This window comes from Triturus cristatus, chromosome 3_1, assembly GCF_964204655.1.
Source record: "Triturus cristatus chromosome 3_1, aTriCri1.1, whole genome shotgun sequence".
NCBI classification, from domain to species: Eukaryota; Metazoa; Chordata; class Amphibia; order Caudata; family Salamandridae; genus Triturus; species Triturus cristatus.
In genome coordinates, this window is record NC_140583.1 from 131,400,310 (window position 1) to 131,424,522 (window position 24,213).

The 24,213-nt window shown below is 46.0% G+C and overlaps 1 protein-coding gene across 1 annotated transcript in view; it reads right to left on the minus strand.

The window, feature by feature from the left end:
* LOC146859825 (uncharacterized) overlaps window positions 1-21,949 on the minus strand; it is a 60,644-nt gene extending 38,695 nt beyond the window's left edge. The window contains exons 1-2 of the mRNA XM_085646296.1: window positions 21,136-21,949; window positions 5,295-5,430 (exon numbers count right to left, since the gene is read on the minus strand). Of these exons, the coding sequence (XP_085502422.1) occupies window positions 5,295-5,430; window positions 21,136-21,211 (212 nt within the window). The 5' untranslated portion in view covers window positions 21,212-21,949. The remainder of the gene's footprint in view (window positions 1-5,294; window positions 5,431-21,135) is intronic.
* Window positions 21,950-24,213: the final 2,264 nt, after the last annotated feature.

Sequence of the window (24,213 nt, forward strand, 5' to 3'; positions counted from 1 at the left end):
CTCAGTGCTATACCAGAGCCAAAGATAATGATAGATTTGCATTTCAGAGCAACCTAGGTGCCAGGTTTTAATTTCGGTAATATTTTTCGTAAATAGTGACTTTTTACACCTATTTTTCATAATATTATGGAAGGTACACCACCCCCCCTCTAAGACCCTGCGGAGGGGAGTCAGACAGAATGGTGCTCAGTGAACTGGAGTTAAACTATTTTTTAGGGTAGGAGAGTGACACCGTAGTACTTCTTGCTCCAGGCAAAATTCTGATGATTACAGAAGGCAATAACTGTAGTTATAGGATCCAATGTGACCAATCAGATTGGCTGGAATGATATGCCAGTGCAACGAAAGGAGAACAATCCAGGTTGTGACTTACTCAGAGGTCTGTCCAGTACCCCCTTCTCTGGGACACATCTACCCTATTCTCTTTACATTCCAGCATCATCATGAAATGGAATGGAGGTGGTTAGATCTTCGTGGGATACAGATCGCCCATGGGGAATGTCGAACATTCAATTTAAATTTCAGACAAGTTATTGCTCTTCTACTCCCCTCCATCCCTTTTTGGAATATGTTAAAACTCTCCTTGATGGGGACGATCGCCCTTATAAAAATCGTCATTCTACCTCGGTGTTTGTATGTTATGCAGGGGCTATATATGAGATTCCTCATCGGGTGTTTCAAGAGATTGACCGCCTATTGTTAGAACTCCTCTGGACTAGGAAACAGTGCCAGATTAGCCTACAGATCCTGAAAAGAGAATGGGAGAGTGGAGGGATGGAGGTCCCGGATTTAGAACTTTGTTATTTAGCAGCCCCTCCTGCAGCAAGCAATTCAGTGGCTAGCTATAGACCCAAATTTGGAGAGGGCATTTCTGGAGGGTATGCATGTGGGCCACTTTTAATGAGAGGGCAAAATTTGCCTACTTCTTTCATGCACTTGATTCGCTTTATAGGGCGTTTGTGGGAAGGAACGATCTGTAGAGTGAAAGGACACCCACCGTTTGGCCCAGCGTTCGATCACTGGATTTATTTTATTTATGAAGTTTTATATAGCGCGAACATGATTCTAGGGGGTATCAGAGTGCTTTACATTATACCAACCTGAAACATTAGACGGTTGCAAGGGGTAATATACATACATACAATGTTCTACATTCAATACAAAAAGAGGTAGACAGTGGTAGATAAGATAATAAATGCTGCTAACAGTAACGTATGGTTTAGAGACTTAGGATATGAATTTGTCTATTAGAAGCATTTTCACTTCTTTTTTGAAGGAGGAGGAGGAGGAGGAAGGGATTCTGCGAACATCTGCTGATAAGGAGTTCCAAATCTTCAGTGCGATACTGGAGAAGGCTCTGCAACACATTCTCTTTTTGTGGAAGGACTGTGGTTTCAGTAGTAGTGAGCTTGCGCTTCGCGTATGTCTGTAACCCCCACATAGCTCTAGCTTTTGTGCAAAGTAACTGGGGGTTATGAGATGCAGGGCTTTATGGCTCATGCAGGCGATCTTTAGTTGTATTCTTGCCTCATATGGTAGACAGTTTAGTTCTTTTAAGATCAGAGAGATGTGGTTATTTCCTTTTGTGCCAGGGACCAGCCTGGAATGGCGTGAAGAGATGCCCTCAGCTAGGCCAATTTGTATTTGGGAAGTCCGCATAGAGTGGTGCTTCCGTACTCCAATCTTGGCAACACTAGAGCTTGTACCGCCATTTTTAAGTCGGCCTATGGGAGGAAGGGTTTAAGTTTTCTTAGGATCCTCATCTGATGGTTAGCTCCTTTGGTGGCATTACTGATATGTGCCTGCATATTCAGATGTTTGTCTAGGGTGATTCCCAAGGATTTAGCGGAGTCAATGATGTGGGGAGAGCAGTTAAAGACTGATAGATGCTTCAGCCAGAGGGCTATCTTTGGTGCGTGGTTGGGGGGGGAGATGAGGAGGAATTCCGTTTTTTTAGTATTGATCATGAGGTGATTGCCATTGAACCAACTTTGAATATTATGCTGAATAGAGCTGAGGGAGATTAAGTCTTCTGGGGAGGCGATTTTCATACACAATTGTGTGTTGTCTGCATACAGGTGATATAGAATGTTCACAGAGTTCAACGCGTTTGCCAAGGATTCCATGAGTAGATTGTAAATAATGGGTGATAGGGCTCAGCCCTGTGGAACCCCTAGGGTGACCATGGAGGGTTGAGAGAATAATGGCTTCATCTTGATTCTTGGGTTCTGTTGTTTAGGAAAGAGGTAAACCATTGTAGGACGGGTCCAGATAGACCCATCCTTCGTTCCAGTAGGGACAGTAGGTTATCATGATTAACGGTGTCGAAAGCGGAGGATAAGTCAAGGAGTATCAATAGACATGATTCTTTATGGACTAGCATTTTTAATATGTCGTCCATTATGTGGGTGAGTGCTGATTTGGTGCTGTGTCCTTGAGGGAAGCCGGATTGGTATTGGTCTAGGAGGTTGAACTTCTCAATGTGGTTGCAAAATTTAATTTGCACACATTTTTCAAGTAGCTTTGTCAGAGTGGGGATGTTGGATATAGGGCAGTAGTTGTTGAGAACTGAGGAGAGAGAGTTAGCTTTCTTTAGTATGGGTGTTACCTGCCCTACTTTAAGGCAGTCAGATATGGTGCCTTGCCTAAGAGAGGCATTTACAATCTTTGACCATAAGGGTAGAATAGAGGTTTTTAAAAATTTGAATAAGGAAGGAGGTAGTGGATCTGTGAAGTGTTATAGATGTTGTTTTCTGTGTAGGGCGTGAAGGTCTGCCAAGAGGCATTGTTTTTAGCAGTTGCCACAGGTACACTAAATTGGACCTTGACCTGGGCGTAAGATGTAGACTCATGATCGGTAGCTGGTGGTAGGGCATTCTTAGATTGTATGTCGTATTCAATGGCTTTTGTTTTTTCTAGGTAGAAATTGGCATAACCGACTCTTTGTTCTGTAGCATTTGGTGTGTTGAGCGATTGTTATTTGACTATTTCAAATACTTTTTGGAGACTATTAATGGCTTGGTTCAGCTGTGTTTTAAAGAAGTCTACCTTAGCCTTTAAGATTTTCCTGTTGTATGTATTCCTCAGTGCTCTAAGATGATTTATGTGTTCAATAGCGGGTACCAATCTCCATAGTCATTCAGCTGATCTTAGCTTGCGCCGGTCAGAGTTCAGATTCTCATTGAACCATGGTTAGGATATTTTGGTGGAATCGTTTTTTTGTTGGAGGACGGCTGTTGAGTCAAGTATTTCAAGATTAGTGGGATTGTAAAAGACTGTGAGGTCATGAACGTCTACCATGCCTGTCTGAGGGTTCAGGTCGGTGATGCATCAGTTTTCTAGGTCGATAGGGTTGATATTTTGGATATTCCTTTTCCATTGTTTTGTTGTTGTTGGTTGGACTCTTTTCAGAGTCACCTCAATATTGATAGAGAAGAAGTTGCAGTAATGGTCTGAGCAATCACAGGGGATAATGAAATCCAATGAGACATAGTTTGTTTTGGCTATGATGTGGTCTAATGTTTCTGCCTTGTTATGGGTTGCAAAAATAACAGTTGATAGACAGAATGCAGAACAATGTCATACATTCACCCCAGCAGTACAAAAGGGGGGTGGTGATGGACGGAGCATTCTGTCCATCAATTGTTCTTTTTGCATTTGTCACCCCGAGTGGGACGGGTATGCTCAGACGTGAGTCCCGTGCTCTCCATGCCACTGGAATCACGCTATCCTGGCTGAAGAAGGGTGAAACCCCGAAACCAGTCCTAGAATGCTTGTTTCCAGACCAGGGAGGACCTGGCCTGGCAGTTCGGGCTGGACTGTTTCCATTGGGCACAGGATCAAGACTGATTTGTAAATAGCTGGGTTCAAACTGGAATGGCATGGTGAGTAAAAAAACGATGGATTTAGACCCAGATCTCTGTACTGGGATGAATGTATGAGATTGTTCTGCATTCTGTCCATCAATTGTTCTTTTTGCATTTGTTATGGTTTGGACTGTCACAGAATTGGGTCAGATCCTGATCTAACAGGAAGGATTTAAGACAGCTTACAGCAAGATTGTTCGTATTATTCCAGTGGAGATTGAAATCTCTAAGAAACATCTAAGGCACTTGTGAGTTGTCGTTGGATGTGATGACTTCTATTATCTGTTCGATGAACGGCAGATTATCACCAGGGGGTGGTATATTATGTGAATATTGCTAATGAGGCAGTTGATGTTTGTGATGTTGATGCAAAGGTATTCACAGGTGGATACGGCAACAGTGTCTGTTTGATTGACTGAGAGTGTGTTTCGGTAAATGCAGGCTAAACCACTGCCAGGTTTCACGGTTCTGTCTAGGCGGATTGTGTCATGACTAGGAGGGATCAGTAGGTCTAGGATAGGTGAGGAGGAGCTGTTTAGCCAGGTTTCAGTCGGGACAACAATATCAAGCTCATTTAAGAGGATGAGATTGTGGTTGTCGGGCGCATGTTTGCTAGCAGTTCTGCAGTTGAGGAATACGCACTTAAGTTTGCTAGTAGAGTGGGTGAGGGCTGTCTGCAATATGTTGATATTGTTGAGGTTTTCGCTATATATAGATCTGTTGTTGTGCGTGGGTTCTCTGCAAGGGTTAGCTTGAATGGTTTGAATACTATCATGCAGGGGCTTGCTGTTGTCTATAGAACTGGCATAAGATAGGAGGAGGTCACTTATGTCAGTGTCAGATAACTCAGCAATTAGTCTCTTGGGACGAGAAGGCTCGGGGAAAGGTATAGTATCTTGAATAGTACACTCAGAGTGTGGATTTGTGGTCATGTTTGGTAACTGATCCAGTTCACGGTGGCACTAGTGGCTCTGTGCGAGTTTAGGAGTTCTTTGGTTATGATTGATCAATTTTGTATTTTGTCCTTGAGATGAGATAGGTCGAGGGATATCTCATTGAAGCGTGCGATCCATTCCGAGTTAGGGTGGCTATTTAAGTGTTGAGTTTTGCGTATACATATTATCCGTCCCTTTGAATAAATGGCTCACACAATGTCGGTAGCTAAGTGGCAAGAGGGGGGTTACTTCATGCTCTCAGATCTATATCCAGCTGAACGTTTTATTACATTACAAGACGCCATAAAGACATTCAGTTTGGCTTGCGGACAATTTCTTCAATCTGATAAAATTGCTTCAATAGCGCTACAGTTGTGGCCTACATTCTTTGAGGATCAAGACGTTAGTGACTATGCTTTCAATGGCAGGGGTGGTAAACTCGTATAAAAAAAAGGTGGTAAGATGTGCCCCAGTGATTGGGCGCTGCCCTTACCTGCAAGATTCGTAGCTATGATTGTACGCTCTGGTGACTTGCTCCAGGTTTGCCAGCTGAGCTTTGTAACAGTCGCACACGAGCTGAGCGTCACTGAAATTCACAGTGACATTTGGTTGGAATACCCCAGAAAGCACTAAAAATAAGGAAAGAATTGTGCATGAATTTGCTGTGATTACATCATGTGATTACATCATGCACAAGGTGGATAAACAGAGTCGCAAGACAGGCGTCATTTCAAGGACAATGACCTGCATGGATAGCTTCATCTGAATCTTTTCCCTATCATTTTTTTCTATCTTCCCTTAGGGGTAGATTTTCTATTATTAACTCCAATCAGGCAATATTGTTGTAATTGGTATTTATGACATAATATTTTTTCCATACAATATTTTGGTTATGATATTCTGGTACCACAGCGCCTTTAGGGATACTGATGTAGTAATGCTGAAAGTTGGTTCAGCACAAGCTATAGTTATATTTCTTCAAGGTTTTTAATGGTCACTTCCAGACCCCCCACATCAACAATTCATTGTTTTGCTTCCTGGGTGATGCCCTGAGCCCACTGTGAACAATGGCTACTTAGGTGCCTATGTGCTTGCCCAATTAACCTCTGCTCCCCCCATACCCTGGTCTTGATAAAGTTACTGCATCAGTGGATCGAAACACAAATTGAAATAGATCTGGACTGCATTTTGGCCAATAGCTTATTAACTATCTATGTTTTGACAGTTTGACTGTCAAATTATTCATTTATCCAGTGCTTCTCTCAGCACGAGACGTCGATCATTTTGTTGCTGTTTTGCACGTTTACCAGTTTTTAGCGGTGCCCCATCATTTTATGTTATCACTATATCACCTAAAAAATTGTTCAATAATGTATCCGATGACAATTAACAAGATAAATATAGGTTCTGAAAAAAGAATCACTGTCCACTTTATCTTTCGAAAGCTATTAAGCCCAAGCAATTACTGAGTGATGTTGTCTGTTTTTCTGTTCACACAATTTGCGTCTGGACTAACCCTATTGTCCATGAGGTTGTTTTGTAAAATAATTATTTTAAATAAAATCAATTCTTTGTAAGCATTATTGCATGCGAGCTACATTTACTCACAGTCCAAGGAAGAACGTGTTGACCCTTTTTTAGGTCTCAGTGCATGAGTTGTTTGTTGTGAAACATATTGTTGACTTAAAGTGGGCTCAGGACCCACCCACTGCTTACCATTGGTTGGCTTAATTGTTACTCATTTCCTTGTTTCTTATTCGTTAGCGTCTGAGCGCTTTCCTTCCACTTTTTGTGTCTGTCTCACCTGGGGAGCTTGGACGCATTACTAGTGTCCTTCAGCTGCTCACTTTTCAAGCTGTACTGTTTTATTCAAGAGTTTTTGTGTTTTTAGCCTCCTCCCTTGGGTACTGCTCCCCCTTCATCATGCTTGTGTTGCTCTTTCGCTGCCTGTGTAATTCTGCACTGCCATGAGGTTCTTGTGAGATTATCCCCTGATGTTGAGTTTTTACTCCTGTGTTTCTCCCCCTGACTCCATGATGACTCTTATCTCTTTGCCATCCCCGACGTTCCTCTCTCTCTCTCTCTCTCTCTCTCTACTTCCCCAAACCCGCCCACTCCGTGTTGCTTCCCACCCACCTGCCCCCTCTTCATTGCATCCTCCACCAAGATCCCCTGCGTTGCACTAAACTTCCTGTTGCTCCCCAACCACTGCGTCATTCCTCACACCCACCGACCTGCTCTACTTTGGTTTTCTTTTACCAACTCGGATCAGCAAACAAAAAAAATTAATACTTGTGTCATTGTGAAGGCAAGCGCATGCCTGTTGCGCCACCTACGAAATAAAGTGGCTGGCCACGCAGGCGGTTTTTTAATTTTTAAAAGCACTACTTCGCAGCCTTAGTCTTGCTATTCAGCAAGATAGAAACCTTTGGCAATGCCAATAGGTCACTAATGCCAGAACTCTCAGCTTTGCCAATGCTTGTCTTCCATGCAGGCTTCTCAGAGGGAGCTGCTGATCAAAGGGTTAATAAATTATGCACCAAAAAATGTTACCCCTGTTCTCTGCCACTGGTTTTTGACCTCAATCTCTGAGACTAGCGGGACACCCACCCTCATAGAAACCTTTGTGTATGAAAGTACAGGGCCACACATCTCCATTACACATCAGTGCATGAGACTGCAGGAACACAGGTCCCCCTGAGAGACTGCAAGGGGCACAAATCCCTGTGAGACTTCAGTGTATAAAATTACATGTGGCACAGATTCCCATGAGACCAGAGTGTGGGAGACTTCATGGACACAGATCCACAACAGACCAGAGTGTGTGAGACTTCAGGAACACAGATTCCCATGAGACCAGAGTGTGTAAGACATCAGGGACACAGATCCACATGAGACCAGAGTGTGTGAGACTTCAGGGACACAGATCCACATGAGACCAGAGTGTGTGAGACTTCAGGGACACAGATCTCCAGGAGACCAGAGTGTGTGAGACTTCAGGGACACAGATCTCCAGGAGACCAGAGTGTGTGAGACTTTGGGTCAGAGATCCCCAGGAGAGCAGGGTGTGTGAGACTTCAGGGACACAGATCCCCATGAGATCAGAGTGTGTGAGACTTTGGGGGCAGAGATCCACATGAGACCAGAGTGCATGGGACTTCAGGGACACATATCCCCAGGAGAGTAGGGTGTGTGAGACTTCAGGGACACAGATCCCCATGAGAGCAGAGTGTGTGAGACTTTGGGGGCAGAGATGTGTGAGACTTCAGGGACACAGATCCCCATGGGAGCAGGGTGTGTGAGACTTCAGAGACACAGATCCCCACGAGACCGAAGTGTATGAGACTACAGGGACACAGATCTCCATGAGAGCAGAGTGTGTGAGACTTCAAGGACACAGGTCCCCATGAGACTAGAGCTCCACATGAGACCTGAGTGTGTGAGACTTCAGGGACACAGATCCCCATGAGAGCAGAGATCCACATGCGACCAGAGTGTGTGAGACTTCAGGAACACAGATCCACATGAGACCAGAGTGTGTGAGACTTCAGGGACACAGATCCACATGAGACCAGAGTGTGTGAGACTTCAGGGACACAGATCCCCAGGAGACCAGACTGTGTGAGACTATGGGGCAGAGATCCACATGAAACCAGAGTGTGTGAGACTTCAGGACAAAGATCCCCATGGGAGCAGGGTGTGTGAGACTTTAGGAACAAAGATCCCCATGAGAGCAGAGTGTGTGAGACATTAGGAATACAGATCCCCATGAGACCGAAGTGTATGAGACTTCAGGGACACCGATCCCCATGAGAGCAGAGTGTGTGAGACTTCAAGGACACAGGTCCCCATGAGACCAGAGTTCCACATGAGACCTGAGTGCGTGAGACTTTGGGGCAGGGATCTGCAAGAGACCAGAGCGTGTGAGACTTCAGGGACATGGATCCCCATGAGAGCAGAGTGTGTGAGACTTTGGTGCAGGAATCCACATGAGACCAGAGTGTGTGAGACTTCAGGGACACAGATCCCCAGGAGAGCAGGGTGTGTGAGACTTCAGGAACACGGATCCCTATGAGAGCAGAGTGTGTGAGACTTTAGGAACAAAGATCCCCATGAGACCAGAATGTGTGAGACTTCGGGGACACAGATCCCCATGAGACCAGAGTGTGTGAGACTTCATGGACACAGGTCCCCATTAGACCTGAGCTCCACATGAGACCTGATTGCGTGAGACTTCAGGGACACAGATCCCCATGAGAGCAGAGATCCACATGAGACCAGAGTGCATGGGACTTTGGGGGCAGGGATCTGCAAGAGACCAGAGTGTGTGAGACTTCGGGGACACAGATCCCCATGAGAGCAGAGTGTCTGAGACTTTGGGGCAGAGATCCACATGAGAGCAGAGTGTGTGAGACTTCAGGGCCACAGATCCCCATGAGACCAGAGTGTCTGAGACTTCAGGGACACAGATCCCCATGAGAGCAGAGTGTCTGAGACTTTGGGGGCAGAGATCCACATGAGACCACAGTGTGTGAGACCTTAGGGAAACAGATCCCCATGGGACCAGAGTGTGTGAGACTTTGGGGGCAGAGATCCACATGAGAGCAGAGTTTGTGGGACTTTGGGGGCAGAGATCCACTTGAGACCACAGTGTGTGAGACTTTAGGGACACAGATCCCCATGAGACCAGAGTCTGTGAGACTTCAGGGACACAGATCCCCATGAGAGCAGAGTGTGTGACACTTTAGGGACACAGATCCCCATGAGACCAGAGTGTGTGAGACTTCAGGGACACAGATCCCCAAGAGACCAGAGTGTATGAGACTTCAGGGACACAGATCCCCAAGAGAGCAGAGTGTGTGAGACTTTGGGGACACAGATCCCGATGAGAACAGAGTGTGTGAGACTTCAGGGACACAGATCCCCAAGAGAGCAGAGTGTGTGAGACTTTAGGGACACAGATCCCCATGAGACCATAGTGTGTGAGACTTCAGGGACACAGATCCCCATGAGAGCAGAGTGTGTGAGACTTTAGGGGCAGAGATCCACACGAGACCACAGTGTGAGAGACTTCAGGGACACAGATCCCCATGAGACCAGAGTCTGTGAGACTTTGGGGGCAGAGATCCACATGAGACCAGAGTGTGTGAGACATTAGGGGCAGAGATCCACACGAGACCACAGTGTGAGAGACTTCAGGGACACAGATCCCCAAGAGAGCAGAGTGTGTGAGACTTTGGGGACACAGATCCCGATGAGAACAGAGTGTGTGAGACTTTGGGGACACAGATCCCGATGAGAACAGAGTGTGTGAGACTTCAGGGACACAGATCCCCAAGAGAGCAGAGTGTGTGAGACTTTAGGGACACAGATCCCCATGAGACCATAGTGTGTGAGACTTCAGGGACACAGATCCCCATGAGAGCAGAGTGTGTGAGACTTTAGGGGCAGAGATCCACACGAGACCACAGTGTGAGAGACTTCAGGGACACAGATCCCCATGAGACCAGAGTCTGTGAGACTTTGGGGGCAGAGATCCACATGAGACCAGAGTGTGTGAGACATTAGGGGCACAGATCCCTATGAGACCAGAGTGTGTGAGACTTCGGGGACACAGATCCACTTGAGACCAGAGTGTGTGAGACTTTAGGGGCACAGATCCCCATGAGACCAGAGTCTGTGAGACTTTGGGGGCAGAGATCCACATGAGACCATAGTGTGCGAAACATTAGGGACACAGATCCCCATGAGACTAGAACGTGTGAGACATCAGGGGCGCAGATTCCAATAGTTCTCAGTGCGTACGAGACTGCAGGAACAAAGATTCCAATGAGATCTCAGTGCATGAGATTTCTGGGGGCTGAGACCCACACGAGATCACAGTGTGTGAGATTGCTGTGGCACAGATCCCAATGAGATATCAGTGTGTGAGACTGCCAGAGGTCCAGATCCCCATGGGATAACAGTGCATACGACTGTAAGAGGTATAGAACAACCATGATACCAACGTGTGCAGGACTGCAGGGGCATGGATGCCCATGAGATCTCAATGCGTGTGAGATTGTTGGGACACCAACGAGACCTTGGTGTATGAGACTACCACAGATATAAAGACCCGTGAGACTGCTTGTATGAGACTGCAGGGGGCACTGATCCCCATGAGACCTCGATGTAAGAGACTGCCAGAGGCACAGATCTCCAGGAGACCCTAGTGTATGAGACTGCAAGGGCACACCAGATCCTTGTGAAACCTCAGTGTAGTACACTGTAGGATCACAGCTCCTCATAATACGCTAGTGTACGAGATCATAGGGGCATAGGTCCTCAGGAGACCCCAGTATATGAGATCATATGGTCACAAGTCCTCATGAGACCTCAGTGAGTGAGATCATTAGCGCACAGTGCCTCATGAGACCTCAGTGTATTTGATCATAGGGGCACAGCTCCTCACGAGACCTCAGTGTATGAGATCATAGGAGCACAACTCCTCATGAGACCTCAGTGAGTGAGATCATTAGCGCACAGCTCCTCATGAGACCTCAGTGTATGAGATCATAGGGGCACAGCTTCTCAAGAGACCTCAGTGAATGAGATCATTAGCGCACAGCTCCTCATGAGACCTCAATGTATGGGATCATAGGGGCACAGTTCCTCATGAGACCCCAGTATATGAGATCATTGGAGAACGGTTCCTCAAGAGACCCCAGTATATGAGATCATAGAGCACCAGCTCCTCTGGTGACCTCGGGTTAATATGAGATTATTAGCGCACAGCTCCACATGAGACCTCAGTGTATGAGATTATAGGGTACAGTTCCTCAAGAGACCCCAGTATATGAGATAATTGGAGCAAAGTTCCTCAAGAGACCCCAGTATATAAGATCATAGAGCAACAGCTCGTCTTGAGACCTCGGGTATTATGAGATAATTAGCGCACAGCTCCACATAAGACCTCAGTGTATAAGATTATAGGGGTACAGTTCCTCAAGAGAAGGTAGTATATGAGATCATTGGAGAACAGCTCCTCAAGAGACCCCCAGTATATGAGGTCATAGGGTCACAGTTCCTCATGAGACCTCAGTGAATGAGATCATTAGTGCACAGCTCCTCATGAGACCTCAGTGTATGATATAATTAGTGCACAGCTCCTCTTGAGACCACAGTGTAGGGGATCATTGGAGCACAGCTCCTTAAAAGACCCCAGTATATGAGATCATAGGGTCACAGTTCCTCAAGAGACCTCAGTATATGAGATCATAGGGTCACAGTTCCTCAAGAGACCTCAGTATATGAGATCATAGGGTCACAGTTCCTTTAGAGACATCAGTGTATGAGATCATAGGGGCACAGGTGCCCATGAGACCTTAGTGTATGAGATCATAGGGGCACAGCTTCTCTTGAGACCCCGGTGTATGTGATCATAGGGGGACAGATCCATGTGAGACCTCAGTGTGGTAGCTTGCAGGTCACAGTTCGTCATGAGACCCCAGTATATGAGATCATAGGGTCAAAAGTCCTCACGAGACCTCAGTGTATGAGGTCATTGGGGCACAGCTCCCCAAGAGACTTCAGTGTAGTAGACTGTAGGTCACAGTTCCTCATGAGACCCCAGCATATGACATCTTTGGGACACAGCTCCTCAAGAGACCTCAGTGCATGAGATCATAGAGACCCCAGTGTCAGGGACTGCTAAGGGTACAGACCCTCATAAGGACAATATCTCACCTGTGACGTCAGTGGTGAGGTCACACAGACATGAGTAATTGGACCCAGGCGCCCTGAAACCAAACCCTTTTAAGGTTCTTGTGAGAAAAAGGAGTGTCGGGTCAGAGGCAGTGGAATGTGGTATTTCTGGTAGATTAAGAAGTTCGTCATCTACCACACAACTACGAACAGGTGTGACTAATGCACCTTTTTGACAACAGTAATCCAAAGGCAGTTCAGAGAAGGTCGATTGCTCCACACTGAGCGGGAGATGAACGCACCTGGTCAGAATGTACGTTATTTATCTCTTGACAATTACACAATGAAAGAAAACAGAAACATCCGGGCACCTATAGGGATGGTGCTGCATGGAGGAGGGTGGGCTCGTGGTTTTCCCCTCTAGCGGAGAGAAGGGGCAGGTGCTCCCCTGGCACACCAGAGGGGTACATCAGCATGTGGGAGTGTGCGTCCTGACTTCACACATACGGAACTATCTGTGTCAGTGGCAGGGTTGGATTACAGATTGGGATTAAAAATTGGCCCGGGAACGCTCAAAAAAAGTGGCCCACATTTGCATATTCCCTTTTAGCAAAATACTGCTTCGACGAAAAAAAAAAAAGGTGGGGTGTAAAAAAACAGTGCTGGATTAGTTAACACTGGTGAAACACACCTGAAAACAAGTGAGGTCACTTTTGCTCGGGCCCCCTGTTCCCGCTCCATATGCATATATTATAGGGCCGACCCAGGGAGAGAAAGGGAGTGAACCTCTACCCGTTGGCAAAAGGGAGGTAATGGACGCCCATTTGCCTCCAGAAAGGCCACTCAGGCACTCACTGGGCCGCTGGCAGCATCCAACAACACAGAACCCGCCCAAATCGGCCCCCCAGGCTGCTCAAAAAAGCAGCCCACAGCTGGAATTCGGATACCGGCCCCTCGGGCATTGCCCAAGTGCCCGCGTTACCAATCCGACGCTGGTCAGTGGGTTATCGGTCTGAGATCATATTCCCCAAGGGACCTGCGAGCCATGTCCTGGCCATATGAGCAGATCCACAGAGGTGAGAAGCTGAACGTACCACACAAGATACCTTCACGTAAATGCACGAGGGCCTATGAAAAATACCAGAAAGCAGAGACCAGTTCCCCCAAAAATGGATGGAGCCAGACTGGGCACCCCACGGCAGCCCTGGTAAAGGATGTCGGACCAGCCACCAAACAATGCATACCGGGTTCATCAGGCTAGCGTGACCACTACAAAGGAGGGGGGGGGGGGTGTTAGGGGCTTCTCTCCTCAAGAAAATTGGGGGGAAATGGTGCATTCTACAGCACATTTGTCATTACATATTCAATTGCATTTGTTTTTAAAGAATAGTAAATGATGACCTTACAGCGCACCAGGATACAAAAGTCTTTGTTGGGGCTCTTCAATGCTTCCCTCACTACCACCCTCCAACAGTGCCTCGTATCCCTTCTCTCACATGTATTTAATCTGTTTTATACAACCTCTCGTACCAGTGAAGGGTGTCAGAGCACTTTACATCACACACATGCAGAGACATTGAATCATACGTGTGTAAATCAGTGTACAGAAAATGTTACATAAGACAAAGAGGACTATAAGGTATAGTGTTCACGTCATCCATACTGATGGACATCTTTTAAGAGTGCTTGGCGTGGAGAAGCACACACTCAGGATTCAGAACATTACACAGCGGTTAGGGTTGACTTCAATAATAATAATTTATTTCTACCTAAATAAACGTTTTGTAGCAACATCATGAAAGACTGGGAAAGAAACATAACTTTCTAACATGTACCATTAAGTTTGCATGAAGCTTTTTGATGGCAGCTCATAGCTCACTGTGCTAGATTATGATTGTCATTTATGAACTACACACTAAAAAAAGAATCTGTGTGACACAAGTAGTAACCCACTGATCTATGCACATAAAATATGGGTCTGTGATCTGCATGGTATACGTTCCTTGCAGCAGGCGTATTAACCCTCTGTGATACCTTAGAGGAGTCAGAACTGCCACTAGACAAAACTTCAATCTCTCGCTAGCAGGTAAATTAATCACCAGAGTTAACTTGACACTTTTATTGCTGCCCGAGAACAGCTAGATCTACAAGAACTCTGCAGTGCTTTTGAAACTGCTGCACTGCTACAGGCCTCCACCACACCAGCCTCCGGGAAAACGCCCGATACCCAGTATGGCCACGCCGGCCTTTAGTGGAGGCAATGTGCACCAATGTCCTTTCATGAATATATGACGTTACATCGCGGTGTTTACACCATGATGCCTTTACAGTGCAGACATTACAACGCAAGTCGTTACAACGACTTGCGCTGGAGGGCGCTGGTCTTAGGAATAGTATGATTTACTATTCCAACACCAGTCTGCGTACAGTAGGGAAGGTGTTGGCTTAGTAAATCATACTATTCCTTAGGTTAGAGCACCATCCAGCGAAGCCATTGTAATGACTGGCGTTGTAATACCCACGTTGTAAAGGTATTGCGGTGTAAACACCGCGATGTAAACGATGTTTCCCTCCTTTCATCTTTGGAAGGGCTCTCACATGCTCCAACCCTCTGTTACAGTCACAGGTGAGGTAATGACATAGCAATATTTATTATATGCAAGTAAATAAATGGTTTACTGTTAATTTCTTCATATATAAACCACATGCAGGGATGTCAGAGGTTTCTTATCATGTTTTGTTTTGATTGGGCCTTGAAAGGCCGCCTCTTTGTGCTCTATAAAAACTAAATAGATATTATCCTGAATGGAAATGTGACAAGAACTTCAGAGAAGGTTGAGTAATAGTTAATATCCATCTCTGGTGTAAGGATTTTAGAGCCACGGTAAAATGATATTTTGCCTTTGATTGCTCTGGAACGCTGTGCTCACCTCCGTTAAGAAAGAACATTCACTCAACATCTGCAGAGCTTCACTGAAGGGCTTTCTTGTCGAGGGGCTGCTCGCTTTGCTATGAAATCTGCCTGCCCGTTTTACATGTTACCTCTAGGTCCTGCAGGCGCCACCACCCACCTACCTAGCCACTTCTCCCCTCTCCACCCTTCTCCCCCTCCCCCACGAACTCTCTGCCTTCCTGTCTGAGACTTCACATTGACTGAGATTGTTCCCAAGCAGTTGAAGATCTGGCTATTTTAATTCTGTCAGGCCGGCCTCGGTCTGCTGTGCTAGCGCTTTGAAGACCTTTGGGGCATGTGTTATGAATCTCAGTAACACTACATTACCTCTCCTAACACGCATGGTTGGTATTTGTCTGTGTGATATACAGAGACAGTGAAATTATGTGATTCTGTGGCCATTTAATTTCCATATAATTTGGACTTTGCTGCACTTGCCACATAATCCACCTTCTGCTGCATAGTTTTTCCTCCCCAGCCGCATAATTCCATGAGCCCTAGTTATATCCTAATGACCTGAGCACAGGACATTCCTGCCCGGGCGTTGGACAGATCCATGTCTCTTGGTTTGTTCCAAGTGCCCATCTTGAAAGGTTTTCCTGTCAGCCCATGTTCTCTCGCCGCATTGATCCGTTCGTTCTTTCCAAGTATTACTGTCACCTGTTGTACACAAAGCTGCAAGTCTATATGTAATCTCTGGCGTTATCACATGCACTGCAGAGTTTATGTACATTTGTCTGTAGAGTGCTCTGATGCTTGAGGCCCGACCTATGCTTACAAAAATATGGGGGGCGGAATGATCAAGGTTTTGCACCAAGTAAGGGGACGCAAGGGCGACGCATAACCTAGGTGAGATGTATCACGCCACGCAAGGCCACCCTGCACGGTCCTGCATGGCTTGATAAGTCTAGAGTAACACAAAGCCTCACTAATCGCTGCTTTGTGTCAGTCTGCACCACGGGGTGTGTTCCATGGGTGGAGCATGGGTGCACGCCCACATCCACCCATGGATTTTGGCGAATTCCCAGATTTCCCATGAGTGGTGGACCTGGGACTGCGTCAAAATGCTACGCCTCCCAAGATTAGATGTAACAAGGAGGAGTATCTTTATTTCTCCTCGTTTTTAACTATTTTTGTGTGTTCTGCATTATACAGCACACATAGAAAGAGAAAAATGCCTTGGAATTGTTTTTGGGCAGGAAGGTGTGCCTTCCTCCACAAAACATCCGGCTTACAATGCAGGCACCCTTGCACCATGACACAAGGGTGCGTTAGTTGGCGCTAAGCAGCTACAATACGCTGTATAATCAGGGACGTAACACAAGCCCCCGCAGCCCCCGAGGTGATGGGGGCCCCCCGAAGTCTAGGGGGCACCCTCAGCACAATGCAGACTGGCTTGACTATGGGACAGAATACCTTAAATATTAACTCGTAGTCAGGGTTCACCTGGGAAGAGTCTCCGCGGCAGAGGAGCATTTTAATAAAGATAATGACCTGCCGCCCATGCACCATAAAGGGTGGCTCTGTGCACGGGCAGCAGGCCATTAGTGCGCGCCATCACGCATTGCTCTGCAGGGTGGGGCAGGGTTGGTTACATGCGCGCAGAGTAAATTGCGCGCCTCAGCACCAGTCATCTACGCATGCTCCCGTGGACATTACCGAAGAAGCCTGCAAGCAACTGTTAGCTCACGACTCTTTCCATTTCCTCAGGTAAAAATCCTTCCTCTAGTCATTAAAATGTTTCCATTACACCGGGGCCACATAGTTAGAAATTCAAATTTGGGGCTAATGCACATATTACTGCCTTGCATTGGCACATGTGATGTTGACGAGGGAGGTTTATGGCCATCTCTCGACCCGGCTTCCTTTGTCCCCTTTGTGGCCTTGAAGGGTGACTTTACGAGGTGTTTTACATATTTAACCACGCATGAAAGACGCGGAGAAAGCACACGGGCTGCTGGGGGAGAGGGGTATGTTTAAATTAAGGAACTCTCATTAGGGGCTCTCCAAGCCGGGGCAGCTTTTGTGAGCAAACTTTGCAATTAGAGGGCCTGACGAAAAGAGCAGAACTCCCCCCCACCCCACTCCCAACAAACATTTGGGGGCCGTCCTAATGATTTTAATAGCTTAGACCCTTGAAGGTTGAAGTAAAGTGAGACAAGTCTGGGGTAGAGTTGCTGTGAGCAGATGATGTCCGTTGCACGGGGGCCTCGAAGCCTTGAAGTCAGAACTAATCTACACAGGATGTCCCTGGGAGCACTTGTGCACATGAATTGCATTAAAATTCAATTTATATAGCGCTTACTATCCCTGACGAGGCATCGAAGCCCTTGTGCGTCAGTGATTTGAACAATCCCAGACTTTGGTTTGCTTCTTTATTGGTTGGTATAGCGCCAATCAATGTCGATGACAACAAATGTGTTTTCAAATTGGAAACGTATTGTAGGTTCTAGGTCGAGAAATCCCCCAGACTTAAACTATAAAGCCCCAAATTGGTCTCAGTGTCGGTAAATGATGACCACCGGTGACAGTAAATGCCCACGGTAGTGTCAAGGGCATTAACTCTCTACGCCTGACTGTAGCGCTGTACAGACACAAGAAAGAACTTGTTTTTGCAGAACACCTCATACCACAAGTGCCATTTTCAAACACTGTGAATAACAGATGTTACATTACCTAATTTAGTCGTTTTTAATTGTTTAATGTCAGAAGGATGGAAAGTGGCCTTGCTCCTAGTAGAGTTCAAACTGGTGACTTGCGAATTACAGTCAATGTCAAATGATAAAGTTAACACAAGGAGCCACCTTGCTGGATTTATTCATGTTATAAGTCGTTTTGCTGCGTAGTTTTTTTTTGCAAATATAAGGGAAGCATTGGTAAACTCAATAGGCCTGGTTTATTTAGGTCTGGCTATCACATGAAAATACAAGCATGCATATGTTGGTTGCAGGCTTTGCAAAACAAAATTCTGCTTAATATGGTAAAGCCAGACCTATTGACTTTGCCAGACTTGGGGGCCAGGGAAGAGTAACGAAATGGAAAACAAGAATTAGAAATGGCAATAAGTATGGGAAAGCAACACACTCAAGGATTACTGCCATCAGATATGGACCCATCTCTCTCCTACCTTTTTGGCTAAAGTGGTGGAGAAATGTGAATAATCTTGTGGTGGACTTCTTAGAGAATCATCAGACATGGGCGTAACATAGGCCCCCACAGCCCCGTGGTGTGGGGAGGCCCCCAAGCTCCACGCACCCCATCAGCACAGTAGCTGGCCTGAGGGCTCCTGAATAAGACCGGAGGGGGGCCCTCCATGTACATTGCAAGGGGGCCCCCTCAAGTTTCGTTACGCCACTGTGTATAATGAAAAATACTACGCATTCCTGCCCTTTCCTTTTCACTTAGCGCCGCAAGGTGGCTTGCTGCGTTGCACTGTCTGAAAATATGACAAATATGGGCCTAGGTGTGGACATCTTTTGGGAATGGGCACGCACTTGAACGAGAAGATGAACAAAGTCCCATGGACCAACCCTGCTGGCTCTCCCTTCAAACCCACAATGCACCACGCCTGAGACAGTCACTTAACAAAGGCACATTTCCTGCCACACTGACACCACATTCCCAGAAACATACTGAGGTGGTTGTCTGCTATGCAAACCCCTAAAAGGTTTGGAATGCTATCTTCGGACTACCAAATAAAGTCCTATGAAATACTAATAGCTGGGCGTGCCCTTATAAATATAATATCTCAGCCTCAACAACAGCCACAACAACAATGTTAGCAAATAAATACATTTTGAGGCCATTTGTTGCCATCTATTGCCCTCTTATGGACGTGTGCGGTAGCACCATACGGCAGCTGTCCCTACAGTAGTATTAATGTGGAACTAGCCCTGGTAGTAGCCCCATTTTACCGCGCCTCCCATCACCGAAGTGGGGGCTACATTCCCATAACTAGGTTCACCCCTCCTGTTGATGTCTATGAAAAAAGTAAGAAAGTCTCACATGTGATGAGATAGCAGCGTTAAGGAGTTCAGTTAGCACCCTTTAAGATGGAGCTGACTATAACATCAGCGAGTATAACACCACCCTGATGACATCATGTTTGTCACATAACATCATGACGAGGCAAACAATATAATATGATAAGATTTGACCGAAAATAAATAGACATTTTTCAAATAATAGTGCATCACTTTAGCCGAAACTTTAGGTTTTGTCCACTTTTCCTGGACAGACTGATGGATGACCAAACAATGGGTAGTGGGTGAAATGGAGAGTGTTTGGATTGTACGACTAGTTACCTTCGGATTACACTGAATGAAAAGGTTGTGTTCATCCGTCGTGGTCGCGGCAGAAAGATTACTGGTTACATGGAAAAGTTTCGGCATTTGAGTCCACCCTCATGTTTAGAGAACAACCAATCGAAGCATGAGTGAGAAATCTCATGAGTGAGAAATCCGACTTCAAGTGAGTTATGTCACCCGGACATTTACTACTGCACAATAAAGAGCAACTTCACCTTACTATGATAGTCCGGCATGAGTAAAGTCGGAAGTGACTGCTCTCCGCCTTTCAGATGCTAGATTAGACTCGATTTAGAGCGGACACACCGGGGTCCGCACTCACAAGGCCTATCTCAGAAGGTTTTATCCCACTGCACACATGTAACCCCTGGAGCTGTGGTGCTGGAGACACCTCACTTTCCATCACCTACAACAACTGAAACAACAGCACGGCGTCAAATGAGTCATACACACTCATTGAGCGAAATAGCGCTGCTGTTGAGAGAGCCAGGGGGCATCATGGCGCACTTCTGGCCTCCCCTCTCATGAGACATGGTGCCTTCCACTCAGATATGGGAATGAATACCTCGTTGCGCTCTGCTCATTTCCATATATACCTTATGTACGCACACCGATGTGTAAATAGCTTCATATTTGCATTTGACAGTTTACATGTGAAGGGTAGCGGTATTATGCAGACAGATGTACAGACAGAAAGACATACTGCATTCATCTAGCTGTGTAGTTTTAGAACATTTAGACCAACAGAGAGTGAGACAGACAGACAGACAGACAGACAGACAGACAGACAGACAGACAGACAGACAGACAGACAGACAGATAGATAGATAGATAGATAGATAGATAGATAGATAGATAGATAGATAGATAGATAGATAGATAGATAGATAGATAGATAGATAGATAGATAGATAGATAGATAGATAGATAGATAGATAGATAGATAGATAGATAGATAGATAGATAGATAGATAGATAGATAGACAGTCGAATATATGAAGGGTGGACTGATGTAAATATAAAGATAGACGGATGAACAGGTTGATAGATAACTGTACATATGGGTATACATATAAATAGATATTTGGACAGTAGACATATAAGAGATTAGAAAGTAGATAATTGAAATATACAGGGTCACAGAGGAATGCAAATATACAGGAACCGATGGACAGACGGACAGATTGATAGACAAACGAATACCCCTAAAGTGATGTTAGGATAGGACATTCTGGAACATAGGAGCTATACAGCTTGACACTAAGGAACTATGCCAGTTTTTTTTTTCACCCACTCTGTGTCCATGGGGAACGGTGTCCGTATATATTGCCCTGGCAGTCAGAAGCTCTTCTGCTCACGGAGCCCCGCTACCTGCAGCGGAGCGGACTTACCTTCACAGTAGCCCGGGCACGAGACAGCCAGAGACGAGGCCGCGAGGGTCAGCAGGGCTCCCAGGAGCACGAGCATGATGTGGGACTTGAAGATGCCTTCTGAAGTCCTGAGATTAACCTTAGACAGGTGCAGAGCAGGTGGTGGACAGGTGAAGCGCAGATGGCTGGGTCCTGAGATGTGCCTTAGACAGGTGCCAGGGTCCTAAGATGTGCCCTAGAAAGGTACAGACCAGGCACCGGGGTCCCAAGAGGGGCCTTGGTCAGGTGTAGAGCAGGTGGTGGACAGGTGAAAAGCAGGTGTCCGAAGTCCTGAAATGGGCCTTAAACAGATGCAGACCAGGTGCCTGGGTCCTGAGATGGGTCTTAGACAGGTGCAGAGCAGGTGCCTCGGTCCTATGATGGGCTTTAGACAGGGGGAGAGCAGGTGCCCGGGTCTTGAGATGGGCCTTGGACGGATGCACCGCAGGTGCCTCGGTCCTGAGATGGGCCTTAGACGGATGCTCCGCAGGTGCTGCGGTCCTGAGATGGGCCTTAGACAGGTGCAGAAGAGGTGGCTTCCGGGCTCTTGGACAATGCAGATCAGGCGGCGGAGAGCTCTCGATGGGTATCAGGCGCTCTAGTAGTCAGTGCCGCTCGCGCTCTGCCCCTGAGCTCCGCACATTAAAGAGGTCTGGGCGATGTGGGCTGAGGTCAGGCTGGGCCTGTGGGTGGGGCGCGGGTTCAGGCCTGCGTGACGTGACGTCAAAGGGTGCTCCTCACGGCAGGGCAGGCACAGGCACGGCCCGAGGCCTCGGGGCAGGTCTTCCGCCCCCAATGACAAAGACAGACGAGAGTTCTCGCTACACCTCAGCCTGGGTGAAAAGTTGAAGCGCACCTGGCTCCTGGTCTATCTTTAGTAACCATGTATGAGTCAATCGTAGACACTAGAAGTCAGTGCTTCGGGCACCAGGGATGGAATGTAGTCATGTACCAGAACGTGAGCATTTATAATGACTGTACATTTACTCCCAGTGCATAGCGCCTCGGAATATACACGTCACGGAGCTGCAAGAGCCAGCACTGCAGGCGCGTAGAATGCTTTTAAGTAGGAGCAAGAGCAGCCCTCGACCATGTATATAGCGCTTCATACCCCTGTTGGAGACCCAAGCGCTGGAGCAGCGGTTCTTAACCTTCTGCCTTCCGCAGATCCCCTATGAATCAAGAGGCTGGGTACCGTCACCTAAGCAAGTTTTATCATTTGAATCTGAAAATAATACACAAAAGTACACACACAGGTTTACAGCAAAGAAATACACAATTTATGTTTAAATAAAAAAAAAATCACTAACAAAAACGTATGCAGACATCGAAATTATACTTTTAATCTGAAGGTTGGAACTTTTCAAATGTAGTTTTATTTTTAAAAGCAAAGTGCTTAAAAGTCAAAGCAATATGTTAAACGCTGGCATAGCACCTTATTTTTTTGCTTTCAATGCATGATTTCTTTTTGTCACCTCATGCCCGTGATTCTTCAGTTGTGCCCCCCAATCATCCGCACTAGGTTCCTTTTGTGTACTTGGGCGGCTCCCACGATCAGGATCATCACACCAAATACATTTGTAGCCTCTAATTTTAATTTCTTTAAAAAAAAGTCATTTTGCAATTGTGCTTTTTATGTATATAAATAGATCATTAGACTACTAATAATTAGTAAATAGTCACAGAACCCATGAGTGGTCATCGCGGGCCCTCAGGGGACCGCAGACCGCGGGTCGAGAATCACTGCACTAGAGTTCATGCAGTACGAGATGAAGACATTTCTCCAAGACGATGTGGGATGGGAGGAGGGACACACAGTCACCAGCGTGAGATGGACATATAACTGCACTCATCTGTGCAGCTTTAGATACAGTCTATAGACTGACAGTTCATCATATTGATATATTGATAGCTGGACTTGCAGACAGACAGACAGACTGACAGACAGACAAGACAGACAGACCGACAGATAGAGAGATAGGCAGACAGACAGCCAGACAGATAGATAGATAGATAGATAGATAGATAGATAGATAGATAGATGATAGATAGATAGATAGATAGATAGATAGATAGATAGATAGATAGATAGATAGATAGATAGATAGATAGATAGATAGATAAATAGATAGAAGTTGCCGGGATTAGAATTAGCTGAACTTGACCAGAAAATCTTACGACCATGTCTATGATCGCATATAAAAAACGTGCGTTTAAAATACTACAAGATAAAAACATAGAAGTAGAAGAGGTGTGGACTTCCATGTACAATAATAAACTGGAAAAACTGCGGAATGTTATCATGTGCTCCTTTGCCATTTTGTATTCCTTAACCTAACCCTTATCAATTAGTTCTACTTTAACTCTAAACCTAATCTTGTAACACTTACTAAACCTAATAGTAACCCTAAACCTCATCCTACCACTACCCCTCACAAAAACCCTATCCCCATCCCTTTTTCTAACTCTCATCCTAACCCCTGCCTCAAAACTTAACTTTTTCCGTTACACTAGCCTCACGCCCTATTCTAAATCCAGGGCTTTTGTTTATACTAATCCAATCCTTAGCCTGCGCTTTAGACTTTGACGTTTACCTCAACCTCATCCATACCTATCTTCATATCCCTTATTCTGTCTCCAACCCAACCCTTTTTTTTATCGAACTCTTAATCATCACACTTTTTAAAATGTCCTAATTTATTTTATACGGATCCCTATTTGGTAGTTAGAGTTACCATCTGCACTCCACTTGCTGGTGGCACCATTCACCCACATCACCGGCATGGACCCTGGTAGACCCTGTGCTACAGAAGGGGACTGTTCTCTTTTCTGTAGTGTGAGTTTGGAAAATGACTTGCACTGTTATTGCAGAGAGTTAACAATAAATCCCTACATTTTATTTATGGCAATATAGGCTGACGATGAAAGGTTAGTCAATCATGCATTTCCTATTTTGCGTTACATATATCCTCAGCATCCCAGCATCACTATGATGCTGGGACCAACTCACTGCTCGGAGATGTTCTTCATTGCAAATTGTAGTCTTCAACACCTTGCAAG